The 22,861-nt window shown below is 49.3% G+C and overlaps 1 protein-coding gene across 1 annotated transcript in view; it reads left to right on the top strand.

Moving 5' to 3' along the window:
* LOC104571060 (CBFA2/RUNX1 partner transcriptional co-repressor 2) overlaps positions 1-21,498 on the top strand; it is a 49,328-nt gene extending 27,830 nt beyond the window's left edge. The window contains exons 2-11 of the mRNA XM_088529179.1: positions 7,809-7,952; positions 10,886-11,127; positions 12,595-12,684; positions 13,183-13,364; positions 14,088-14,347; positions 15,183-15,268; positions 16,026-16,221; positions 18,140-18,208; positions 18,573-18,763; positions 21,175-21,498. Of these exons, the coding sequence (XP_088385305.1) occupies positions 7,809-7,952; positions 10,886-11,127; positions 12,595-12,684; positions 13,183-13,364; positions 14,088-14,347; positions 15,183-15,268; positions 16,026-16,221; positions 18,140-18,208; positions 18,573-18,763; positions 21,175-21,459 (1,745 nt within the window). The 3' untranslated portion in view covers positions 21,460-21,498. The remainder of the gene's footprint in view (positions 1-7,808; positions 7,953-10,885; positions 11,128-12,594; positions 12,685-13,182; positions 13,365-14,087; positions 14,348-15,182; positions 15,269-16,025; positions 16,222-18,139; positions 18,209-18,572; positions 18,764-21,174) is intronic.
* Positions 21,499-22,861: the final 1,363 nt, after the last annotated feature.

The following is a 22,861-nucleotide window of genomic DNA, read 5'->3' as shown; positions in this document are numbered from 1 at the left end:
GGAGCTTGGTGCTTGGAGCTTGGAAAGCCGGAGTCGGGTGGAGCTTCTTGCTAACCTGCAAGCAGTCCAAGTTTGGAGGGGATTTATGAGGGCTAGATAAAATCACAGCCTCTGTGGTGTCCCAAAAACTCTGCTAATGTGGAAAATGCTCTGAAAAGTTGGAGCCTGTTTTACCTGTATTTTCTCTCTTTTGGGTCTCCCTTTTTCGAAGGTGAAAGTTAGAGGTTTACCTCTGCCACTGCACAGATTTTAACGTAAGTAGGGGGAAAAAAGAGGCTTCTATTCCCCAAGCTGTAATTCTCAGTGCTGTACTAAATGGCTGCTTTTCCTTCTAAGTAACATCTGGGGGTTCTAAACAAATTTTTTTTCTTTATACTTCAACAAAGTTAGCGCAACTTAGATTTAAACCCAGTACCTGCAAAATTCCAGCAGCCTGAAACTTTAATGGCAGTTGGTATCTGTTCTGTCTGCCAAACCAAATCCAGGGCAAGCAGGTTTGCCCCATGTCACAGTATCCAGCAGAGCAAAATACACATTGCCGGGCTTGGCTTGACCTGTGGCAAGCACAGGGTGTGTGTGGGGACTGCAAAGAGAGCTGGGTGCTGCCTCAAAACATCTGTGTACCTTTATAAATGTGGCCGAATTTCAAGAATGCGCTAATGCGAGGAATGGCCTTCCGTGCAGTGCCCTTCTGCGGGGGTTTCCCATGTGTTGGGTCACTTTTGTTCCTTCCGAGGACCTCGAAGAGGCCAGTGGTCCTTGGTGGGTTTGCAAGCAGCAGGGCTGCGCTGGCTGTGTTGGGGCTGCTGTGTTGGGGCTGGTGGTTTGGGGCTTGCTGTGTTGGGGCTGGTGGTTTGGGGGTAAACCCTTAAAATCAGCCTTTTAAGGAGGAAAAACTCCTTGCCTCTGCCTAACTACAAGTTAGCTGAGGTGGTAAAAGTGCTTTCTGCTGCTTGTGTTATCATCTCAATTCTTGCTTTCTCTCTACGGTAGCATTTAATCAAGCTGAAACTCGGGCTCCCTTTTCTGAGCTGACAGCTCTCTATGTAGTCCCACAAAATGGTCATTAAAAGAAAAAAAAAAATCTCTGATACAGAACTGCTGCACCAAGTTTCTTTCTAAACCATATCCCTTTTGTACTTGTTATGTCTGGGCTCTGCCGGGCCTGGGAGCCGTTAATCTTCCTCATGTTTTCTTCCTTGAGGCAAATGAGACACAGATGTTCCCATCTGGAAAGTTAGTTCCAGCCACCAGCATTTCCCTTGCATAGTTTCGGTTGCAGTTGGGATGTTTGGAGAGCGACGCGGCAGGCAGACTTTGGAAAAGTAATTTTCTTCTGATTGTGATAATTGTGTGTTTTAAATTGAGAACTGCCATAATTTTTTCATGCAAAATGCTTTAACCTAGTAAGTAAACAGTGTGGAGGAGTAAACAGCTCTTAATATTGTAATAGTCGTGTTTTGTGTCTCCTTTCTCCTTGGAAAAAAGCTCAAGTCTAACCAATGAAAAATAACTAAAATACCTTGGCAGTAAGGAATCAAACTAATGGGTGAGCATCCTTGGCTCTGTCCGAGCACCACTGGGCCAAGTGAGGCCCTGCTGCTTGTGTGTCAGGCCATCACCCTGGACGGGGAGCTCAGGTGATGGCTGGATGATGCTTAAAAAATATATATATCTTGGATGGTTTGGAGCCTTTCTTGCCTCCCTGAAGTCCCCAAACCCTTCCTAGTTGAAAACCAGAATGCTGCCCACGCAGTTGCCCCAGCTGAATGTGATCTTCTGGCAGAGTGCGTGTGTGTGTGTGTGTGTGTGTGTGTGTGTGTGTGTGCTGAATCAAGTGGATTTATTTATTTGTCTGTTTGGTCCTTCTGGAAGGTCCTAGCCACCTAGATGAGTCTGGCTCTCCATATCTATTTATTTGCTCGGGCACTAGCTTTATAGAAAGGGAATGTCTGTGACTTGTTGGTAGGAGCAGCTCCCAGGTGTCTCCTGCACCATGCATGGGTGGTTGTTTGGGCAGTTTTTCCCACCTGAGCATCTGCTCCCTTGTTTCTTTGTAGAAGAGGTGGTTTGCTGGTGGGGATAGCCATGCTGAAGCAGTTCGTTTACCCCTGTCAAGAGTACCAGAATTTGGAAGCCCTGGTATATAACCTGCTCTGGGGTTCTAGATGCTGTGATGGGAAGTGGAAGGGGTCTCTGCAGCTGCTTGCTTGGACCAAGAGGTAATGGCTGAGATGTACACTGCTGAGCTGTGGTTTGTACCGATGACACTCAGGAAAGTAGGAGCCACGATTGCCTGTGTAGGTGGAAGCAAAGCAGGGGGAAAAAGTCTCTGAAGCCCAACCTGTGCTGCTGATAAGTTTGTACCATTGGGCACCCGAATAGGTTTTTAGAAAGCTTGATGACGGGTGAGGCTGATAAAGATCTGCAGTCTGCCTTCAGGAATAAATTATTAATCTTATTTCCCTTATTAACTGCTTTCTAGCCTGCTAGTGAATGGCAACATACTTGGCGCTTTCGCCTTGCTCTCACCGCGGTTCGTGTCGAACGGAGCCTTGAAGCGCAGCAGCTGTGTGTGGGAGAGGATGGGATGGCAGGGGAGACGTGCGCGGTTATTTTTGATTTATAAAGTGCGTGTGCCCGGCTCGGCAGCTCCCTCCCGCGTGCTGCAGAGCTCTGCTGCGGCGCGCACGTCTCCTCCCCTCCCACGGCATCGCGCTGAGCGGCATCCGCGCTGGGCCGCGGAGCCGAGCGCGGCGGAGCAAAAATAGACTGATTGCCTGGAGGGGAGGAAATAACTCTGCGGTAACGCGCTACCCGCTGCAACAGATGCTATAGTATCATCTTATGCAACGCCTCATATAGCCGTGACGGGAGAGGGGATGCAGAACAAGCAGCAAGTGGAGCTTTCGCTGCCCAACGCCTGCTGCTGACCTGTTGTGTGTTTCTGGGTCTGCCCATTTCTTGGCTGTCAGTAAACTCTTGTTTACTGTCTCGTTGAAGAGAGATGGCTGGAAACCCCCCTCAATGCAAATAATCATCCTTATTTGCCTATAAATACACTCCCCACCCCCTCTGCTCTTCCCCTCTCCCTGCCTGCAGACTGTTTGCAAAGTAATCCCTTGCTTGCCAAGGCTGCCTTATCAGTTGCCTTGCTTCTGATGCATATCTCAGCCTTTCCCCTTCCTCTTTTTCTCATGCAGTGATGCTGCAAGAAGATAAAATACTGGCTTTTTTTTCCCCCTAGACAAATTGATTTCAGTTGGACCTTGGGGGAGGCAGCCAGGCGAAAAGCAGGGGAGAGTTTGCAGTAGAGCAGCAGCAAACAGCAAATGTTGGCAGCCTGCATGATAAAGCTGTTGCTTTGCATGCAGATAACCTCCCTCATCTGCATGTCTTAAAGGAGTTTGCAAAGGTGCTTTGCAAGTGGCTTGGAGCTGTCAAGGGAAAGGAAAGGCAACCTCAGAGCGGAGGAAAGATGTTAATAAAATTTAAATGCAATTCTTCCCTTTTGTCAGTTCCTAAATGTGCAAAATATTAGCTCAGTGGAGACTGAAAACAGATGGCGAGCAGTTGGAACAGATAAGCATGTTATTCAAAATAAACATTCGCCAAAGCTGGGGAGGTGGCGGACCATATTTCATTTCACCCTATTTACATTATCAGGTCAGGTTACACTGATGCTGCCTTGAGTTTGCATTTGCATTATCAACAGGGAACCTGGGAAAGCCAGCCCGTTGCAGCATGTCCTTTTAATTATAGGCTTGTTTGGGTTGCGAGGGGTGTTTTGTGAGCCGTTTCTCTGGCCTTTGCTCCGGGGTAACAGTAAGCTGGTTATCTTGCAACAGCCCTTGCAGACTGTGGGCATGGGGAGGGCACCAAAGTACCCGTCCTTTGCCCGCCTGTTCCTCCTCCAGATGGTTTCTTTTGCTGTTTGGACAAGTTTTATATTGCTTTGTCTTAAGGCCGTGGTTGTTGCTCGTCTGTTTGGGTGGTGATCTCGCAAAACAGAGCCGCAAACCTCTGTTTTGCAGGACTGTCCTGTCTAGGGAGCCTTGTTCGCGCTGACTTTTTGGCATTCGGCAGCTTATGCCTCTAACACAAGTGGCCATCTGGGCCACGGGGGCTGGTGGAAGGAGAAACATCTGCCTGCGGCCGGGCTGCCCTTGTGGTGAGTAACCCAGGGGTTGCTGGAGAGGCTCTGAGGGCGCCGGTGCCTCCGCCGGACGCGACGCGGCGCAGCGCGAGCGAGGCAGCTCGCTTGGCGCGGGGCCTGAGTGAGCGGCCCCGTCGTGGGCTCAGCCTTTGGGACGGCTTCCTTGGCCGCTGCTCCACAAAGGCCAGTCCGAACTACAGGCTCTGACCTTTCTGCATCGGGGGGAAGTGGCTGCTGGGGGTAGGAGCGTGTTCAGCCTCCTCCGTGTGAAAGTCAAAAACATCTGTTCTGCCTAAGACTATTGTTTCAGTATTAGCTTGTGTGTCTTCGTCCTGCATCTCTGAATCACGGAGCAAACCCTTTCTGTATATGACCTTGTTGAAAAACACCAACTGAAACCAAAATGTTGTTCGTTCGCAGACTTTTTGCAATCTAGCTGCGAGCACCTCATTGCATTTCAAGGCTGCTCTATCTTGCAAGCCGCAAGAGAAAAAAGGAAAAGCAAGTCCTTTTATGGCCTAACTGACAGTTAAGTTCTGCTGTATCATGTTTAACGCGCTTGCTTTCTTCTAATATGTTTCATGTATTGACTTTTGCAAAGAGCTGAAGTCGGATAAGCTAGAGTGCTTGAATCCAGCAGGCTGGTTTGGGGAGAAAGCAGTTCAGATGCTGTGCAGCTGTTGTAATGAAGATGTACCACTTTGGTTCCATTTGAGGAAAGCTCTTTTTTTCCATTAATTCTTCCAATGGTGAATCAAGGGGGCTCCTATACCTGCAACAAAAGTTTTGAAGATAGTGCTGTCCATCCTCTCTGTTCTTCTGAAGTAGCTACCTCCAGTAGCTCTACAGTAGCACTCTAAGAAACGAGTGAAAAAAGTCTCAAGCCAGGGAGCTGTATATAACTGTTTTCAAGCTCAGAAGCATGAAGAGATAAGTAAAGCGAGCTTCTTTATATACTTCCAGTTTCCAAAGAGATCAGATGCTAGCCATTCTTGAGAGGTTGCCTGTCATAGCAACACTCCTTTATTATTAGATACTATGGTCGGAAGGCTTCCTTAAAGAAAATAAATATGATGAAATTGGTCTCAAGCAGCTGTTTAAACTGTCCCTATCTGTGTTGTGCAACTGCAGGGAAGGCTTGAGCCACAGTTCTCCCCGCAATGACATGCTCAGGACGGGGATGCTCTCTGACAACTACTCCTAGCCCTGAATTTTATTCTGCTTTGTTGTACTTTGATATAATTTATTCTCTTCTTCTCCCATTAAGGGAGGATTATTGACTGCGTTTAGTCTTAATTGATGCTCCTTTTTAATTTGCTGTTCTAGGGCTAGAATTGGAGCAGTAGAAGAAATAGAGCATGTCAAGAGTTAACATGGAGAATCAAGTAAAAGCAGGACCTTGTGGTATGGTGCTTGGACAAGAAGAGAGATGTTACGTTTCAGGTCCACGTGGGCACTCAGTCCCTCATGTACTTGGACTCCTGAAATGGCACACACGAGTGTATAGCATGCAGCAGTATCTTGTATATATTTGTATCTTTGGGGAAGAGTTGCTGGTTTCTGAGGTGCTGCAGCCAGGCCAGACACAGGCTGGCAGCTGATGGAGCACCAGCTCGCAGTGCTGTTCCAGCTGGGACACATGTCTCTGGCCTCCAAAGGCTGGGGTGGCACTTGGCTTCTGCGCAGGACTTCAGCAGAATGGACTGCTCAGGTAGCACAACTTGCAGGTGTCTTGAGGAGCTGCTGCTCCAGAGATCTCCACCTCGTTCTGAGCTCACCCTCAATCCCGGGCTCAAGTACTTGCGCTGGGTCTGGTTTGCTCACATGATTCTCATTAAATTATTGTATTCAGGCTCAAAGTCAGAAGTTGCAGAAAGATGCTTTTTAATCTGCATTTATAGATGCCCTGGATCATTAACAGGAAGCTTTTAAATTTAACAACCCTGTTTACTTCTTGTCTGTCTGCCAGAGCGAGCCCGGAAGAGAAGGTGTTGGCTTCTCCGGGGATCTGCTCTTGTCTCATGCCACAGCACAGCAGTAGCTGGTTTTATTTTAGGGGAATAAATTGCATGTAACTCTTTTTCTTTTTCCCCATGTGCGTTAACGAGAGCAGCTCCGCTTGCTTTGCCAGCACTTTGATACTGTATTTAATGCATCCTAGGAATGTTTTAGGAGGAAAGATGAGAAACATTAAGAATTTAATGAATCTGTCCAGAACGTGGTGATATCAGGGTATCCATGTATACCTGTGGAAGAGGGTTTTGTAGGAAGGCAGGAAAGTGGTGATATCTGATGTCTGAAGCGTGTCTGAAGCATGTGGTTGGAGGGGAAAGTGGCAAAACCCGTTAAGTGCAGGGAGGACTTGGGTATGGAGGTCTCCTTGGCAAGTGTTCGGACAGGCAGGCACAGAGGTGGGCAAAGAATTTGCAGAGAATAGTGTCAAGCAAATCTCACTTCTGCTTGTGGATTGCATGCAAAGAGTTGCTGGTTCTCATGGTTTTGCTCCTCATTTTGCAATTATTTGTATGTTCAGAGCAAATCTGTTTCCATGCCCTGCTAGCTCTCAAGCAGCTGGCAGCAAGTGGCAGGTGGTCACAATTAGTGCCCTTGAGACTGGAAAAGGTGGGTCATGCAGCCGTGTTCCTCCTCCCTACCTGGGTGAGTGACTTCAACCCAGGTGCTTCAGGCTGGAAACGCTCTTAACTCCACGTGCAGACCCTGCTACGTCCATGCCGAGATGGGGAAGGAGATGGACCAAGTGCATGTGACTAGTGGCTGGCAATGTTAATTTAATAATGTTAATGTTAACGTTATAATAATACATTATATTATAAATATACATTATATTATACATTATATTACATTATATTATAAATATTAATTACATTATATTATAATACTTTATATTATAAATATTAATAGCAGTTTCGCAGGGCTTCAGCAATCTCCCCACTTTGGGAAAGCAAAGCTTAGGAAGTTCTTCTGAAAAGAGACTCAAATAAATGAAGATACAAACTTGCTGGAGATTTGGATTTTAAAATGACTGCAGCCCCAGACCCAAGCCCAGCAGTGCCAGCAGCAAGGAGATGGATGGAGTCTCTTGCTTATGGGGGAACGTAGGTTTTCATGTATTTGTCTCCACTTCCTCTTCTGCAGTGGGTGTCCATAATCCTGCAAACAAGAGAAAAACAACCAAAACAATGAGGAATATGACATTTATTTGTTGCCTCGCTTGCTTTACTGATGACATGCCATAAGGAAAATAAATGAGGCAGCTCTCACGCAGTGCCTGTTGCAAAACCAGCTGCTTGTGCCTTGCCAAACTGAGTGGCCATGAGCACCAGTGCCAAGTGCTGCGGGCTCAGGTGCCTGTTTGCACTCTCTGCCGTCCGGAACTGGCATCTTTGTGGTCAGGAGTTGCAGAGCGGCCGCTCTCTTCAAAAACAAGGCTTACACAAAAGCAAATGGTGAAAAAAACCCTTGGGGACAGATCTTGGGGCAAAATGGTCTGCCCAAGGTAACAGGCCACTGAGCATCTGTGGCCCAAGCTGCTCCCCCAGGACTGGGGACGGCTGGTGCATGCAGGCGCCCACGGGACGGGCCATGCGGTGCTCATCACGGCTAACGTTTCCTCCTCCTTCTCCTGCTGCAGTTGCCGGTGATAAGAGGGTGCCAGTGATGCCTGGCTCGCCAGTGGAAGTGAAGATCCAGTCAAGGTCCTCGCCGCCCAGCATGCCACCGCTGCCCCCTGTGAACCCCGGTGGCCCCCGGCCCGTCTCCTTCACTCCAGCAGCACGTAAGTGCTTTTCCGTGGGGTTCTCCGATGCTCACAAATCCATGTTTTGGCCACCCGTCTGTGCCCACGGGTGGCACAGTGACCATAATTGATCCCATAGACAAAAAAGCAAATGAGAACTTGGGGGTTCTTGCTTTTGGCCACTTACCTGGAACATCTAAGGAGATCTATAACCTTCTTGACAACCGTTCCCTGCTGCAGCCTGGGCTGTCGGAGCTGCCCCTGGGCCGTCTCCTTGCAAGTACTGCCTGGATTTCCAGGAGAAATTCCTTAAGGCATTGCGGTCTGCCATCAGGTCAGCCAAGGGCTGGGCTTTCCCTAGGGTCTTTGGAGAATTGCTGCCTACGCTGCTGCAGCTCACATTGTAGACAGCACTTCTGAAACCAAGATGAGCACGTTTCTTCTCTTCTGCTTCCCATCCAGGTGTTCCCTGCTATCCATTCCTTGCCGTCTGTCCAGATTTTGTCCATCTTTTCTGCATCCTTCCTCTTAATCCTTTCTATTAAGCCACAGTTCATCCTTGCCTAGCCATAAGTCAGCCTCACTCATGCTTGCTTGTTGTGTTAGGATGTTCCTCAGAGGTGACTTCCGTGAATAGGGACTTTCTATGGCTACAACCTCTTTCCCAAAGCCTAGAAGGAATCCAAGCTCATTTTTCTCCTTTAGCCAACATAGAAGGCAAAGCTGACCTGTTTTACTTAACAGTTACATTTGGAACGATCTGTTAAATATATATTGTATATAATATATTATTGTACCCCAAGAAGGAATGGTTATGTTTGGAATTGGAATGGAAAATAATGGAATTATTTTTCAATTTCTCCTCAGTTTTTTCCCCAAGCTTACTGTGCCTCTAGCTGCTCTTCTATTACCGCAAAACCTCATGAGGTCTCTAATACCTCACAGTTTAACACTGACAAGGAGCTTCATAGATTTCTTTAGCTCAGTCTCTTTCAGGAGATACATTCACTAATGTAATGAGCAATGCTGGCAGTAACACAAATCACTGGGTTATCCCACCAGACACATTGTCCCCGTCTGTATACACTGAAGATTTTTAAATAGCTGTCCTTTTACTGAGGCAGAAAAAGCCATTAGCAAAGTGACAGAAATTAATTTTTCCAGAAAGGATGTTTGACACGCTATTAAAGTCCAAGTAGCTTGAACCTCCTGATTCCAGTTCGCTTAATTACCTCTGTGCAAGAGAAATGTTAAAGGCAACCTGTGGCAAAATTTATTTTTTGATTCTTAGGTTTCAAACATCCTTCTTCAGCCCACTTTGCTCCCCTGGCAATGCATGTCCCTTGAGACTTTTCAGGCAACTCTCAGTTACTCTGCAATAAAGTAACTTGCAGGTGGGTAAGGTGCCTTGGTCAAGGCTTTCAGAGAGCAGAGACCTCTGCTATCTGAGCCCATTTGAATGACTTTCTCTTGGGTTTACACCATTTTTGTCTTGAAATAAGAGCTCGTTATGAGTCACCACCAGAATCCCTGACTTTGAACTTAGCTCTGCATTAGCTTTAGTGGAGTGGGGACCCCACATAGAGCTGATCCTGCCCTTTGGCCCTGCAGCACGTATCTGTGTCTCCCCTGGGTTGGAGGAGGCATTGTGGACTACACTTGCTAAGTTGTCCTGCTCTGTCACCAAATTACACATGCTGCTCTGTCCTCCTTTTAGAACAAGTGTTCCCCTTCATCTCTTCATCTCTGTGCTTACAAAGGGCTGCATCCTTGTTGCAGCCCAGAAAAGCCGGTCCCCTCCTCGTTAGCACGAGTGACTTTGATGCTCTCTTTACAATTATCTTTTCCTGGGATCTGTAACTGACTCTGGGTAACGTACCAGGTTCTTCCCTCATGCCTCACGCTGGGTCCAGGTGTGTGAGCCCACATAACCTCAGACCTCGGAGAGCCCCAGCGCGGTTTAACTGTTGAAGTTCCTCCTGCCAGTTTCTCTGAAAAGCCTTTCCCAGGGCCACTCTTTCCAAGATCCGAGGATTTTGTAGGGATCCCTGCTGCAGCAGGTGCCTTGGCACCTCTGTGCTGAGCTCTGTGCGTCTCCCCTGTCTGATCCACGTGTCGGTGGCTCTCTGTACCACCTGCCGTGGTGGCTCTTCTTGGATCACTGATGCTCCCAGCACTTTTATAACTTCATGCTGCTAGCAACCTTTTCTTCAGCACTTGCATCACTAGGGGACCAGGTTGGGCTCCTAAGGATAAACCAGTGAATCAGCTAAGCCTATATTTATGTTCCTGTACTTTTCACCTCCAAAAACATTTGTATTTATGTCAAGTTGGGGCCTCAAGTGCACAGTTGCCTTTAAGGACTTCCCAGACAAGTCTGTGGATTGCATAACTGCAGCGTGGCCATGTCAACAATTTATTCAAACCCCTTGTGGAATTCCCAAACTTCCATAATGTAGCCGGTTTCAACATACTTTCTGCTGAAAGGAGGCACCCTTGCAGATGGGACCAGGCTGGAAAACCAACTGTGCTTGCAAAACTGGATTGCTGCAAATCCCCGGGGTGCTAGCGCAGCCTGGGCCTTGCAGCAGAATGTGCCATTCAGGCGCTCGTGCTGCGTCCTGAGCCGCCCCAAGTAAAATTGGAGATGTGAGTTCATAATGATCTTCCAAACCTAATTCTTTGCTGTTACTTAATGTTCCTTGGAAGGAAGCTCAAATGGAGAGTGGCTGCAAGAGTCACCAGCTGTGTTGTCCATTGGCTTTTTTAGGGCACTTGGAGTCGATCCCTCAGTTGGAGCAGGGATCCTGGGTGGTATCTCACACTACACCAGACATCTGTGTGTTGCATGGTGCATTTTCTCTTAAGATTGAGTAAGAACAAAATACTCTTAAAAAAACAGATGATGAGGACATGGCCCCCTTGCAGAGCAGAGCACCCACTAATGCCTTTGGCTCCTCTCTGATTTGCAGTGCCCAACGGGATTAACCATTCCCCACCGACGCTGAATGGAGCCCCATCTCCACCCCAGCGTTTCAGCAATGGTCCTGCCTCATCCTCATCCTCCTCACTCACCAACCAGCAGCTCCCGGCCACCTGCGGTGCCCGACAGCTCAGCAAGCTGAAGCGTTTCCTCACAACCCTGCAGCAGTTTGGCAATGACATCTCTCCAGAGATAGGAGAGAAGGTCCGGACCCTTGTTCTGGCCCTAGTGGTGAGTACGAACAGGGAGGGGGGAAGATCTGTGCCTCAAAGAGGTCTGCAGAGCCTCTCAGGTGCGAAAGCTGCGCAGTGCTGGTGTGCTGGCAGGCAGCATGTGCACAGTGCTGTGTGTTTGTGTGTGTTCCATTTTTGGGTAGACTTGCTGGCTTTTCCTCCTGTCTTCAGTGCGTTCTAGAAAATTGTTTGCTTTTCTGTTTGCATTGCCTCTCTATGAGCCCAGGTGCAGCTGCACTTAAGGAAACGTAGAAGGATTTGGACTGAGCTTTGCTGTAAGGACTACAGGTCAGGTGTTTTTGCCCCTCCTTACTGCAAGGCATAAGGCTGCGCTTATTGGTTTCGTCTTGCAAATGAAGCTTTCATACAAGTTGGAGGAGCCTGTAATTTTGTGCTGGGAAAGGCTTTTCATCCTTAACACTGGACCACTAGCAAAGCAAACCTAACTCTGGCCAAGGTCGGCAGAAGCTGGGAAGCCTCTTAACTGCAGCAGCAGGCCTGGATCTGCGATAGTCTGATGCTTTGAGTGTTTGTAGATTTGGCTGCACAAAGAAAGAGATTGATGGTTGTGCAAGCTTTTGTCCAGCCATGTGAATTTTGTGACCGTCTGGAGGTGCAATTAGAGCTTGGTAAATAACACTTTTGTGCATCTGCTGCCCTTCCTCCTCATTCCTCCCCTTGGGATTTGCATGATGCTAGTGCATGCATGTGCTTAACAGTACGTGTTCTTTTGCATCTATAGACAGCAGATAAAATTCAGCTAAAACCAAATGAATGGAGTCTTGCTGCAGAATTATGTTTAATGCTTGCATGTATACAAACTGTAAGCTGTTTGGGTTCCTCAGGTTGTCATTCTCATCCCTGATTGAGTTTATTGCGGCAGGGCCAAGCGCTGGGCACGCGGCACAGCAAGTGCTGCTCATCCCAGAGCATGAGCAGCCTGCGTAGCCGGGAGGGATAGGAGGCAGGGCAAGATCATGCCAAGGCAGAGAGCAGCAGACTGGTAGGAAACAACTTCTTGGGTGGTGGATAGTTGGGCTAAATGAGCTGAATGGGAGGAAAAAGGAGAGGAAGCTGAGGAGAGTGGGCCGGAGCACAGGCAGCTTCCTTGTGCCTGGAGAGAGGGCTCGCGCTCTGCGGGCAGCTCTGGCGGCTGGCTGGGCTCGCGGCCACCTTGCCACTTCTCTGGCCATCTGGCTGGAGTTGTGTGGAGCCAGCTGGGCCCTGCTACCTCCCCGCAGGGCCTGGCAACCCAGCCCGGTGGGACCCAGCGCCAGCCGCCTGCTCCCTGCGCCGGCTCCTTCTGCTTGGGTGGCCCCAGGACTGGGCAGGATCTGCTGCATGCACAGTCAGTCCTGCAATAGCAGGTGCCATTTCCACTGCACTTCTGCCGCTTTTGAGCCGCTTCGCCAAGTGTCTAAAACGAGAGCAAATTGACATTCCATGTCTTAATTTCTTTTCTCAGAACTCCACAGTGACAATTGAGGAATTTCACTGCAAGCTGCAAGAGGCGACGAACTTTCCCCTCCGGCCATTTGTGATCCCCTTTCTGAAGGTGACAGTGAGCAGATGGCTCTCGCTAACCCTGTGTGTGTTCATGTTTGCTGCTTGGCACCGTGTCCCTGATGGGCAAGCTCTAGTCCAAGCAGCAGGGCAAGTCTGTTAAAGTCCAAGACAGACTGCCCAGACTGTAGTGATCACCAGGGATAATGGTCTCGCAGAAAGCTAACATTATAGCGGGTCTACTCGCATGTTAGGGATGACCGAGACTGATCAACCTCCATTCTTCAGCCTAATGTAATATTTGAAGTGTTGGTGTACAGACTATGTCCCGAGAAACTTTGTTTCCATGTGCAGCAACTTCAGCCCATGACACAACATGGGTAAAGATGAGCGGTGCAGAGATCCTGAGCAGTGAACATTGAGAGGAGCCCACAGGCTCCAGGTGCTGACAGAGGAGTGGTGGGGATGAAGGTCTTCTGCAGATGGGTGGAACTGCCCCTCTGCAGCCTGCCTAGCCCAGACCCACAGCGTGCGGTGATGTGTTTTCCAGGCCAACCTCCCGCTGCTCCAGAGGGAGCTGCTGCACTGTGCCCGGGCTGCCAAGCAGACTCCGTCCCAGTACCTGGCACAGCACGAACACATCCTGCTCAACACAAACACCACGTCCCCGGCGGACTCCTCGGAGCTGCTCATTGAGGTGAATGGCAATGGGAAGAAGCACAGTCCAGACAGGTAAATGGAGCTTCGGCCACTCCGTGATCTAAAATCATGACTTTTGACAGCAGGAAAATTGAAACAAAACCTTAAACAAAGTTCCATGCTAAATAACAGGATCTTATGGCTCGTAGCAACAATTCGGATTGTTAAAGGATAGTGCTGGTTAGCTGTGTCTGTAATTCTTGCTCACAGTACTCCTGTACTGTGGTTTTGGCCTGGATCCCCTGCGAGGGCTTTCAGGCAGATCTCATCCCAGAGTGACGTGTTTATTAGCAGGTCTGAAACACCTGAATTGGAAAGCTCAGCGTTTCTTCAGAAATGACACCATCTGCTTCCCTTGGCTGAAGGGCAACACAGAGTGAGGGCTAAGGAGGATGGGGTTCATTTTAATTTGTGCTACTTTTATTCCAGGTAAAAGGCGTTGCATAATTGTGTAGCTCATGCTTCTGAATTATAAAGCCTGTGAAAAATTTTAATTGAGTTGTACTCAGAAAGATGCATATGAACATTTGAGCATTTTGGATTTGGGGTTTTGTTTGTTCGTTTTGGGGGGACAGGGTCATTTCTTGGATTTGTTCTCAGACTAAGTGAGTTTTAGCTTTCTGCTTCTTTCCTCTCCCAGTAAGATCACCACCTCCCGCTCTCTCCTGTTTCTAAATCCACATCTTTTTATTCCTGAGCGCATCCCTGAGCAGCCCTGAGTGCAGGCCTAACCAGTGCACGTTTCTGCTGGTTCAGTTGCAGAAGAGAGGAAAGCAGCTTCGAGAGGGAGTCACTCCCGACAGAGCCGCCGGCCAAGAGAGTGTGCACCATCAGCCCGGCCCCGCGGCACAGTCCTGCCCTGAGCATTCCCCTCATGAACCCTGCGGGGCAGTTCCACCCCACGCCGCCTCCCCTCCAGCACTACACCCTGGAGGACATCGCGTCTTCCCACCTGTACCGAGACCCCAGCAAGATGTTGGAGCACCGGGACGTTCGTGACCGGCATACCAGTCTCAGTAAGGAGGCTTGTAAGCACGTATTTGTAGGTGTTGTGAAATCCGATTGTTGAGGTTGTGTGTCCCTGGTTCACCCCAATGTCCTGTGCTTTTCCGCTTGCCCCTAAAGCTGGGTGATTTTAGGCAGAAAGGCAAAAGTTTCTGCGAGATGTTCAGACAGAACAATTAGCAGTGAGAGGTTAAAAATGGGAAGACTGGACAAGAGGCTGCATTGGTGTGTGCAGGCTGGAGCCCCCAAAGATGAGGAGAAAGGACCTGGTGTTTGAGTGTGGACAGCCCAGCAGGCAAAATGAAGGCTGGGAAAGTAGAGGTTAACTTTTCAGAGTAACTGAGCAAGGAGGTACGTGGGGCCTGGGAGAGCACAGCTTGACTCCCTCTCCTTGACTCCCTCTCCTTCTCCCCTGCACAGGCCAGGAGGTGCATGGGGGGTGAACCTCGTCTTTCCAGTGGGGCAACCTGAAGCACAAGTTCGGAGTTGCTGTGAATTTCTAATGAGGGACCTGGTTCCCCGGGCGGATCAGATCGAGACCTGTGACCGTCTTCTGAGAACACGCACAGGCCCAGGGTGCCTGTCAAAAAACACTACCCACTCTCCGGGAGCTGTGTGGGGTGTTGGGCAGTCCCCAGTCCTGCTCTTTATGTCAGTGACATAAGCACGAAAACTCCAGCTTAGGACATGGACCTTGAGAGGCACCTCCCTGAGATGTGTTTTCAAACCTCGGCTATACTTGGTTAGAGTTACAGATCTTTTTAGTTGCTTGAGGGACATGTTCCCTCTCCAACACTAAGAGAACTTGGTCTGTCTAATCGCTGTTCTGGTTGTGGTTTGTGACAGATTTGAATGGAGGATACCAGGACGAGCTGGTGGACCACCGCTTAACTGAGAGAGAGTGGGCGGATGAGTGGAAGCATCTCGATCATGTAAGGAAAGGCTAGTGGTGTGGAAAGCTCTGTGGGGATAAAACAACCGTGTGCTCCACCTGCTCCAATTTGCATTTTTATCGTTGCTGATAACATATCCAGGCTTTCCAGACGACTTGTAGAGGAGTGGTGTGAGAAGGTGGGCAGTGGGGAGGACAGAAAGCCTCCTGCACTTGTGAAAGTGAGACCCTATGCTTGCTTATGCTCTAAAGCTGATGTTTCACACAGGTGTGTGGAGTAGAGACCCTGCAGCTGAGTACTGTGAGTTGGGACATGGCCCGTTTCCTCCAAATTAGAGGCAGAGGCCTTTTTTTTGCTCACCTTCTCGTTGCAGGAACATTCATGCCCCTGCTGTCACTTCTGTGTGAAGCCATCAGGAGAAGATGTTCCCACAGCCATGGGTTGGGGTGGGAGGGTGGTCATAGCCAACCCTTGTTGGGGCTTTTGTGATAGCTTTTGAAGACTTCTTGTTCCATTGCACAGGAACTTTTCTGCTTCTCCTACGAGTACTTTTCCACTCCTTCATGAGCTTTCTGATGGCTAGGATGGAGGGGTGGGATCCAAACATCAGTCACAGCAGCGGCATGGCAATACCTGCTTGAACACCATTTTGACCAAAACACTATGCCCAGGTGCTGCTACTGTGAAACAACCTGGTGTTTTGTCTTCCTGGGACAGTCCCCTCCCACAAGGAATTAGGGAAGTGACTGTGTGAAAAGGCAGCTTACCAAGACAGAGACCATGTCCTTCCCCACAGGCGCTGAACTGCATCATGGAGATGGTGGAGAAGACCAGGCGCTCCATGGCTGTCCTGCGGCGCTGTCAGGAGGCCGACCGCGAGGAGCTCAACTACTGGAAGAGGCGCTGCAGCGAGAACGCTGAGACGAGGAAGGCAGGGAGCGAGCTCCTCTCCAGGCAGCACAGTCCCAGCAGCTCCGACTCCATCGGCAGTGGTAAGCGTGGGAGGGGGCTGCGCTGCCTCCTGCTCATTTCAGGTGCTCTGCATTTCCACCAGTTTCAGAGGGAGAAGTCAGAGATGTCATTAGGGTTTATATGCAGGCAGGGTAATAGATGTTTTTTCATGAAAAATGAACCCTTTAAAGCAGATGTCCAATTATGACAAAGCTATACTAGGTATGAAATGAATGAATGAGTTCAAACTATGATATAAACAAAGTGCTCAAGTAGTGCATAGCTGACTTCAAAGCTTTGAATTGAATCACTGAGCTCCTGGGCAAGCACCAGGGTTTGCTGAAGTGTGAAGGCAACTTTTGGCCGCGGCAGCTTCTTCTGCAGGTGCCCAAAGAATATTGTCCTCAGGTGGCTGGGTCAGTGAGCTCAGGTTGAGGATGAGTTCTTTCAAACTTGAGAAACCATTAGGGGACGTGAAAAAGCAACAAACGTTGGTAGTTTTACCCTTTTCCCCTTCCATTCTGCCTAATGGATGTTAAATGGTGTGATCTACGAATTCTAAAAATACTGAGGAATGGAGTAAGCATAAGAGCTACTACCTATGAGTTGAATAATGAATACTGGGTTTTGTTTTGTAAGTCAATATAACTTTATTGAAACTGTTTTTACCCTCCAGTATGCAGAGATTTTTGACTCCCTTCAAAAAACAAGTTTGAATCCTAATTTTCTGCATTTGAATTTAATTCTAATTTCCATCCAAAACAGCTTGCTACAAATCAAATGCTAAAAATAATCCTGATCATTCTGTAGTGAAAAAATATTCTAGGAGTTTACTGTTAGAAAATGTTTTCTAATAGTAATGAAAATGTCCCAATTTAAAATCCCAATTTGATGTTGCTCAGCTTGTTGTTTGTAGACTGAATAAAGAAAGTAAATGTTCCTGCCTGTCAGAAAGAACCACTGGTTTTATGGTAAACGTGAGATTTAGCTGCACTAGAACAAGTTTTGATAATCCCTAGGGAGTGAGGATGAGTAATAAATTAAAAACCTGATAGACACATCTATCAGAAGCTAAAAATCGCCTGTGATCATCTAATATACTTACAGTCCCAAGATGTTAAAAAAAATAAATAATAATAAAAAAAGGTCATTTATAAGTGATTGGGATTTTGGGTGGTAGTTTCTCCTCTTGTGGAACCTAATGTTACTTTTTCAAATGGTGTTGCGATTGCTGGATGGTGTATGCCAGGAATACCACATTATGTTAGAAGCTTGAAGAACCCTGAGACCTTCCTGAAATGTTTTTGCTCTCCCTTTGCCATGGCTTAGTTTTTGTTTGGCTGGTGTCATTTGACCTGTCAAGAAAAAATTATTTGGAAGTATTAAAAAGTTCTAGAGATAAAAGGACATGCCTAGGTTGCTGAAAAGGCTTTCCTGTGCAACTGTATTCTGTGTTGAGGTCTTAGTATGAATGTCTCCATCTGTCACTTGGTAGCTCTATGGATGGTCGGGAACATGTACACCCCAGTGGTAGATGTCTTGTAGTACAGTGTGTCCATCAGTACAAGTCTCTGGATTGCCTCAGGAATGGACACTGCTGCATTTAATGTAAGCTGCTGTTGGGTATAGATTGATGTGCAAAGTCACTGGACAGTGCAGATATTTGATGGCATATATTTATAAATATTGCATGTTGTTACAAAGCACCAGAAGATGGAAATGGGTTACATGCTGTAATAAATTATGCAGGACACTAATTAAATGTTGACATTTATCATATAGATGTTTGAGGAACGGCCTTTGCTTGGGGTGTTAGCTGGTTAAGCCCACGCTGTGCCACGTGTCTTTGCTGGACGCAGCAGTTCTCTGTAGGCCCGTCTGGCAGGCGGCTGTTTCTCCGAAGGCTGGCAGGTGAGAGGAGGCTTTGCCAACCTTTCCATGTATCCCTTCTTCCGGCAGATTCCTTGCGGGAGTTCAGCAGCAGGTCGGGAACAGGCTATGTCACTGAAGAGATATGGAAAAAAGCTGGTAAGTGTTTGTTAGCAACCTTGGCAAGTGACTCTACGAAGTCATCTGAGGTAAACACAGATGTTGTGGATTGCTTTTTGGAAACGGGGGAAGTCCAAATGCCGAGAGTCCTGCGATGCACACGTCTGGCTCGCTCAGCTACCGGTGCTGGACTGGGTTTTGCGAAGGGGCACACGTCCGCAGGCTGCGAGTCCATGGACACAGGGAGGGTCATGCCTGGGGAAGCAGTGTGGGCCTGTGCCCTGGCGTGTGTGAGTGCCCGGCTGTTGGGAGCACAGATATGCAGCAACGTAACCAGTCAGAGCGGCTTCCTGAGGTTGCTGTGGTCCGAAGGCTGGTTGGTGAGGCCGTTGTTTCCTTCCAGAAGAAGCCGTGAACGAGGTGAAGCGTCAAGCCATGTCCGAGGTGCAGAAGGCTGTGGCAGAGGCCGAGCAGAAGGCGTTTGAGATGATTGCCTCCGAGAGGGCACGGATGGAGCAGACCATCGCGGACGCCAAGCGCCAAGCTACCGAGGATGCTTTCTTAGTCATAAATGAGCAAGAGGAGTCCACAGAGGTAAGGAGCCAGGTCCTGGCCATGGCCAACGGGGTGGGAGAGCAGTGGGGAATGTCGAAGGAGAGATTTGGAAGATGTGCCTGCCTGCCGTGCTGAGCCTGTAGGTCCCATATCCCTTTCTCCTTCTAAAAATCTTTCCAAGCAATAACTAAAAGCATAGTAAATATCATCTTGGAGACTCTAGTTTGGCTGGCTCCCAGATAGGTGCCCCAGCTAACAGGCAGGCAGCTGCTCTCCCCAAACAGTCTTGAGGTTTTTTTGATGTCCGGGTCCCATAAAGTCTGCTGATCCCTCCTCCACGGGGAGGTGAGTGTGAAGCTGCTGCGTGGGAGGGTTGTCCCTGCAGTATGGAAAGTCTAGCAGCACCTAATGAGACTTTTGCAGGTTTGAAAAAGGACAGATGACTTCTAGTTTGTTGTAGCAAGGAACACTTGACGAGTAGGTGTCTCCTGGAGACTTTCTTTCCACCCCTCAGTCAGTAAATATCTTCCCTGTTCTTTAACTGGAAACTCAACCCATGAACTCAACCCATGCTCTGCTGAGCAAGGCGAGTCGCACAGTTCATTCCTTCTCGTGGTTGCCGTGCGCCGTCACACTCCGATGTCACTGCCAGGTGTGGGGTTTTTGTGTGTGTTCGAGGGTTTTTTTTTTTTTAATTTCTCCCCACACCTGCTTTGAACTCTTATTCGCAAGCAAAAAGCTAATGGGAATGGGACGTTAGCACCATCCATGAGTGTATGGTTAGCAGGTCCATCTGCCTCCACATGCGGGATTTCAGAGATGCGGGATTTCCATAGCCCCTGCTGGCCCGGGTGCCCCGGATTCAGCACTGCAGGAGCTCTGGAAAGACCAATACAGCATCCTGTGTATGGTACAAGGGTGTGATGTGCCCAGCTCTGCTGCAGGGCTTGCTTTCACATTGCAAAAAAAGATGTAAATATGAGGTGTTTTGACGGAAAAGTATGTTTAGAGCTTACTTCCCCATTAAAGCACCAAAGGGAGAACATAGCGGTCTGTAAACATGTGATGGGAGTAGGAGGAACTGCTTCAAAAGTCATGAAAGAAATGAGATAAGCAACGATTGAGCTGTAGGGGAAAAACAGCGGAGCGTCTTGCTCTCTCATCTCCTACCAGTCCCCAAGCGCCGCTCCAGGTGACGGGCAGCAGCCGGGCAGCTCAGGGCAGCACTGCTGCCTTGGCAGCCAGCTCCTGCTACAGTGCTGGCGCTCCTTTCCTTGAAAGCTACACTGAGAACTCTCCTGATCCTGGTATGCTTTGCAATCTTGGAAATACCATTTAAAACCACTGGCTGAGACAGATGTGTAAACAGCTGTAAAGCAGTGACCAAGCTTTCCAAGAGTTTCTGCAGGCTTCTGCGGACTTCCCTTGTTTTCCTGTCCTGCTTCTCTTGGCGGACGGGCGGCCGTGGTGCGTGCCATCCCTGGAGCGCTCTGCTCCCGAGCAGCTCGCTTTGGCTGCTTGCTGAGAGCCAGTGATTCCCCGCCGGGAGCGAGCGGCTCCCGGTGCCGCACCAGCAGGTGGGAGCGCTTCCAGGAGCGAGTGGCACTTCCCTGCGGAAAAGCTGTGGGCTGATTGGATGCTGGAGCAGCTCCTTGCACTTGCAGAAACAGGAGTTCCACAGCGCTGAGCCGGGTGAGGGAGAAGTGCACGGGGCCCCACAGGCCCCATGTGCTCCCATGGCTGTGCACGGGGCCCCACAGGCACCGTGCTCCCATGGCAGAGCTCCTCTGTGTGCGCACACATGGGTCCGGCTGTGGGAAAGCTCCTCTTCCCGCAGCCCCCGCGGCGCAGCTGCAGCCAGAGCTGCCGGTGTTGGCAGCCTGCCCGCGCGCTCGCCGCGGAGCCGGGCCGCGCTCGCCGGCTGTCTCGTCTCCCGCAGGACCGAGGGGCTTTGCTCGCCTGCTGCATCAGAGCCCACGCTCCAGCAGCGCTTACAGCTGCCCAAAAGGCTTTCAGATGAGCTCTTGCTTTCCCTCCTCAGCTTGCTCCAACCAGGGTGAAAAGCAACTGGTGAGAGTGCAGCACACTCTGGTCCCCATGGAGAATGCTTGGCCAGCAGCGATACCAAAATAGAGCTGTTTAAAACAGGAAACAGGGAGGCCGAGGAGCAGCATCTTTAGTCCTTGCCTGCTGTTTCCTGTATGCGCCTGGGGGCGGATCTGGTGCAGAGGATGTGACCAGTGCAGTTTGAGTGGCTGTTTTGGGCAGAGCAGCAAAGCTGGGTCAGTACCTCTGGCAAAGGCTGCAAAATAGCAGGAATTTATGGCTCGATCATTTTAATATGACTAATATGGGACCAAAGAGGGGAGGAACTCTCCTCTCCCCAGCTGCGGAGCGAACACCATCCTACAGTTGGTGAAGCACATTTTAACATGTCTCCCGTCTTTCAGAGCTGCTGGAACTGCGGTCGCAAGGCCAGTGAGACGTGCAGCGGCTGCAACATTGCCCGCTACTGTGGCTCCTTTTGTCAGCACAAAGACTGGGAGAGGCACCACCGGATCTGCGGCCAGGGCCTGCACGGGCAGAGCAAGCCGCTGGCTTTGCCCATGGGGCGGTCTGCAACCAGCAAGGCCATCGATGGGGTCCCCAGCCCGGCCCTGGAGAAGACTTCAGCAACGACTTCCCGATCCTCTACCCCAGCATCTGTGACAGCAATAGACACAAACGGACTCTAAGGAGATAAAATTTGGTTTCACATTGTTTTTCCTGTGTTTTTTTAAAGACAAAGTAACTCCCTAGGAACTCTTATCACATTACATGTTTGACAAATCTACGCTGCTGAATCCAGAGCACTGACGCTCAGGCTTTTCCATCTCATTCTGTTTTTGTGGTTCATGATGACTTCATGCCAGCCTTGCCTGAGAGGCCTCCGTACGGTCCTCGTGAAAGGGGCATGCCAGAGAGCAGCACTGGGACATCAAGGATGTCGGGCTGAGCCCAGGGGACCTGGACTTCATGGCAAGTGCTCCCAGGGCATGCAGGAGAGGCCAAGCAAGCATTGCCCAGGTAGGGGACCTTATGGGTGAAACGTGTTCATGCCCCTCTCTCCTGGGCTGTCTGAGCAGCCTGCCCATCAGCTGCATTTCCATCACACACATCTGCGTTTCTGCCCTCGCAGACAGCAGTTTCTCAGCGTTGCCCATTTGCTCTGAGGAAGAACATCTCATTTTCTAATGCAGTGACAGATACATCACCCCTGGGGGATAGCTGCGCCTCTCTCTTGCCCAGCACTGGTTACAGGTTGGCACACTGCAGGGACTGAGGAGAGAATTTGCTGGTTGAGGACAGAGTGAAATCAAATGTCAGCAGCAGGGATGTGTGGATGGTCACCTTTGGATGGCCCATTTTTAACCGTTTCCTCTTAACTGGACAGCCAGTTGCTTATTAATCTGGATAGGACCTTTGTTCTCATTGCTGAATGAGAATGAGCAGACTGAATCCCACTTCTTTGCAGGCAGTTATTGCCCTTCCCACTTGGGCACCAGCATCTTGCTGCATAGGAGGCCTTTTTTTTCATGGCACAGAAGGTTTGAGAGTCATTGACATTGTTTGCAACCACCAAGATCTTCACACTGCTGCCATGGATTATTTATAGTCTGCTCTCTCCAAGCATGCTGGCCAAATTATTAAAAATTTCTGAAGTTGGTATCTCATGTGGGTTCCTGAGTCCCCAGTCCTTGTGGGGTTGATGAGAGCTCCTCTGAAGGCTAAGGTGCTTAGCTCAGCTCATGGTTTGGGAAGGGAGTGCAAAGCAGCTGGTACCACCTCACCTGGCATTTGAAACCCAACCCCGAAAAGCTGGGTAACCAAAGCCAACCAACCGATGCCAATTCATGGCAGTGCACGGGGAGCAGCGCTGGGCTCAGTGTGAACACCTAGTTTTACAGCTCCCTTTGGAGGTCATTACAGGCACAACTAATAGAAGGAATCGGAGTGAGCCCGCCCGCGATTCACACTGATTTCGCATGCCATGTGCAAACAGGAGCTAGAAAACCATCTATTCAGCAAAGCTGTGTTTCCATAACTGTTCTTTCCCATGGTTGCTGGGTTGGGCCCCAGTGAGGCAAGTAATTCCCA

The sequence above is a fragment of the Tinamus guttatus genome, unplaced genomic scaffold, assembly GCF_059628265.1.
Source record: "Tinamus guttatus ecotype Peru unplaced genomic scaffold, ASM5962826v1 Tinamus_guttatus_pri_ptg000326l, whole genome shotgun sequence".
Taxonomy (NCBI): Eukaryota; Metazoa; Chordata; class Aves; order Tinamiformes; family Tinamidae; genus Tinamus; species Tinamus guttatus.
This window is presented reverse-complemented; position numbering and strand designations above follow the sequence as displayed.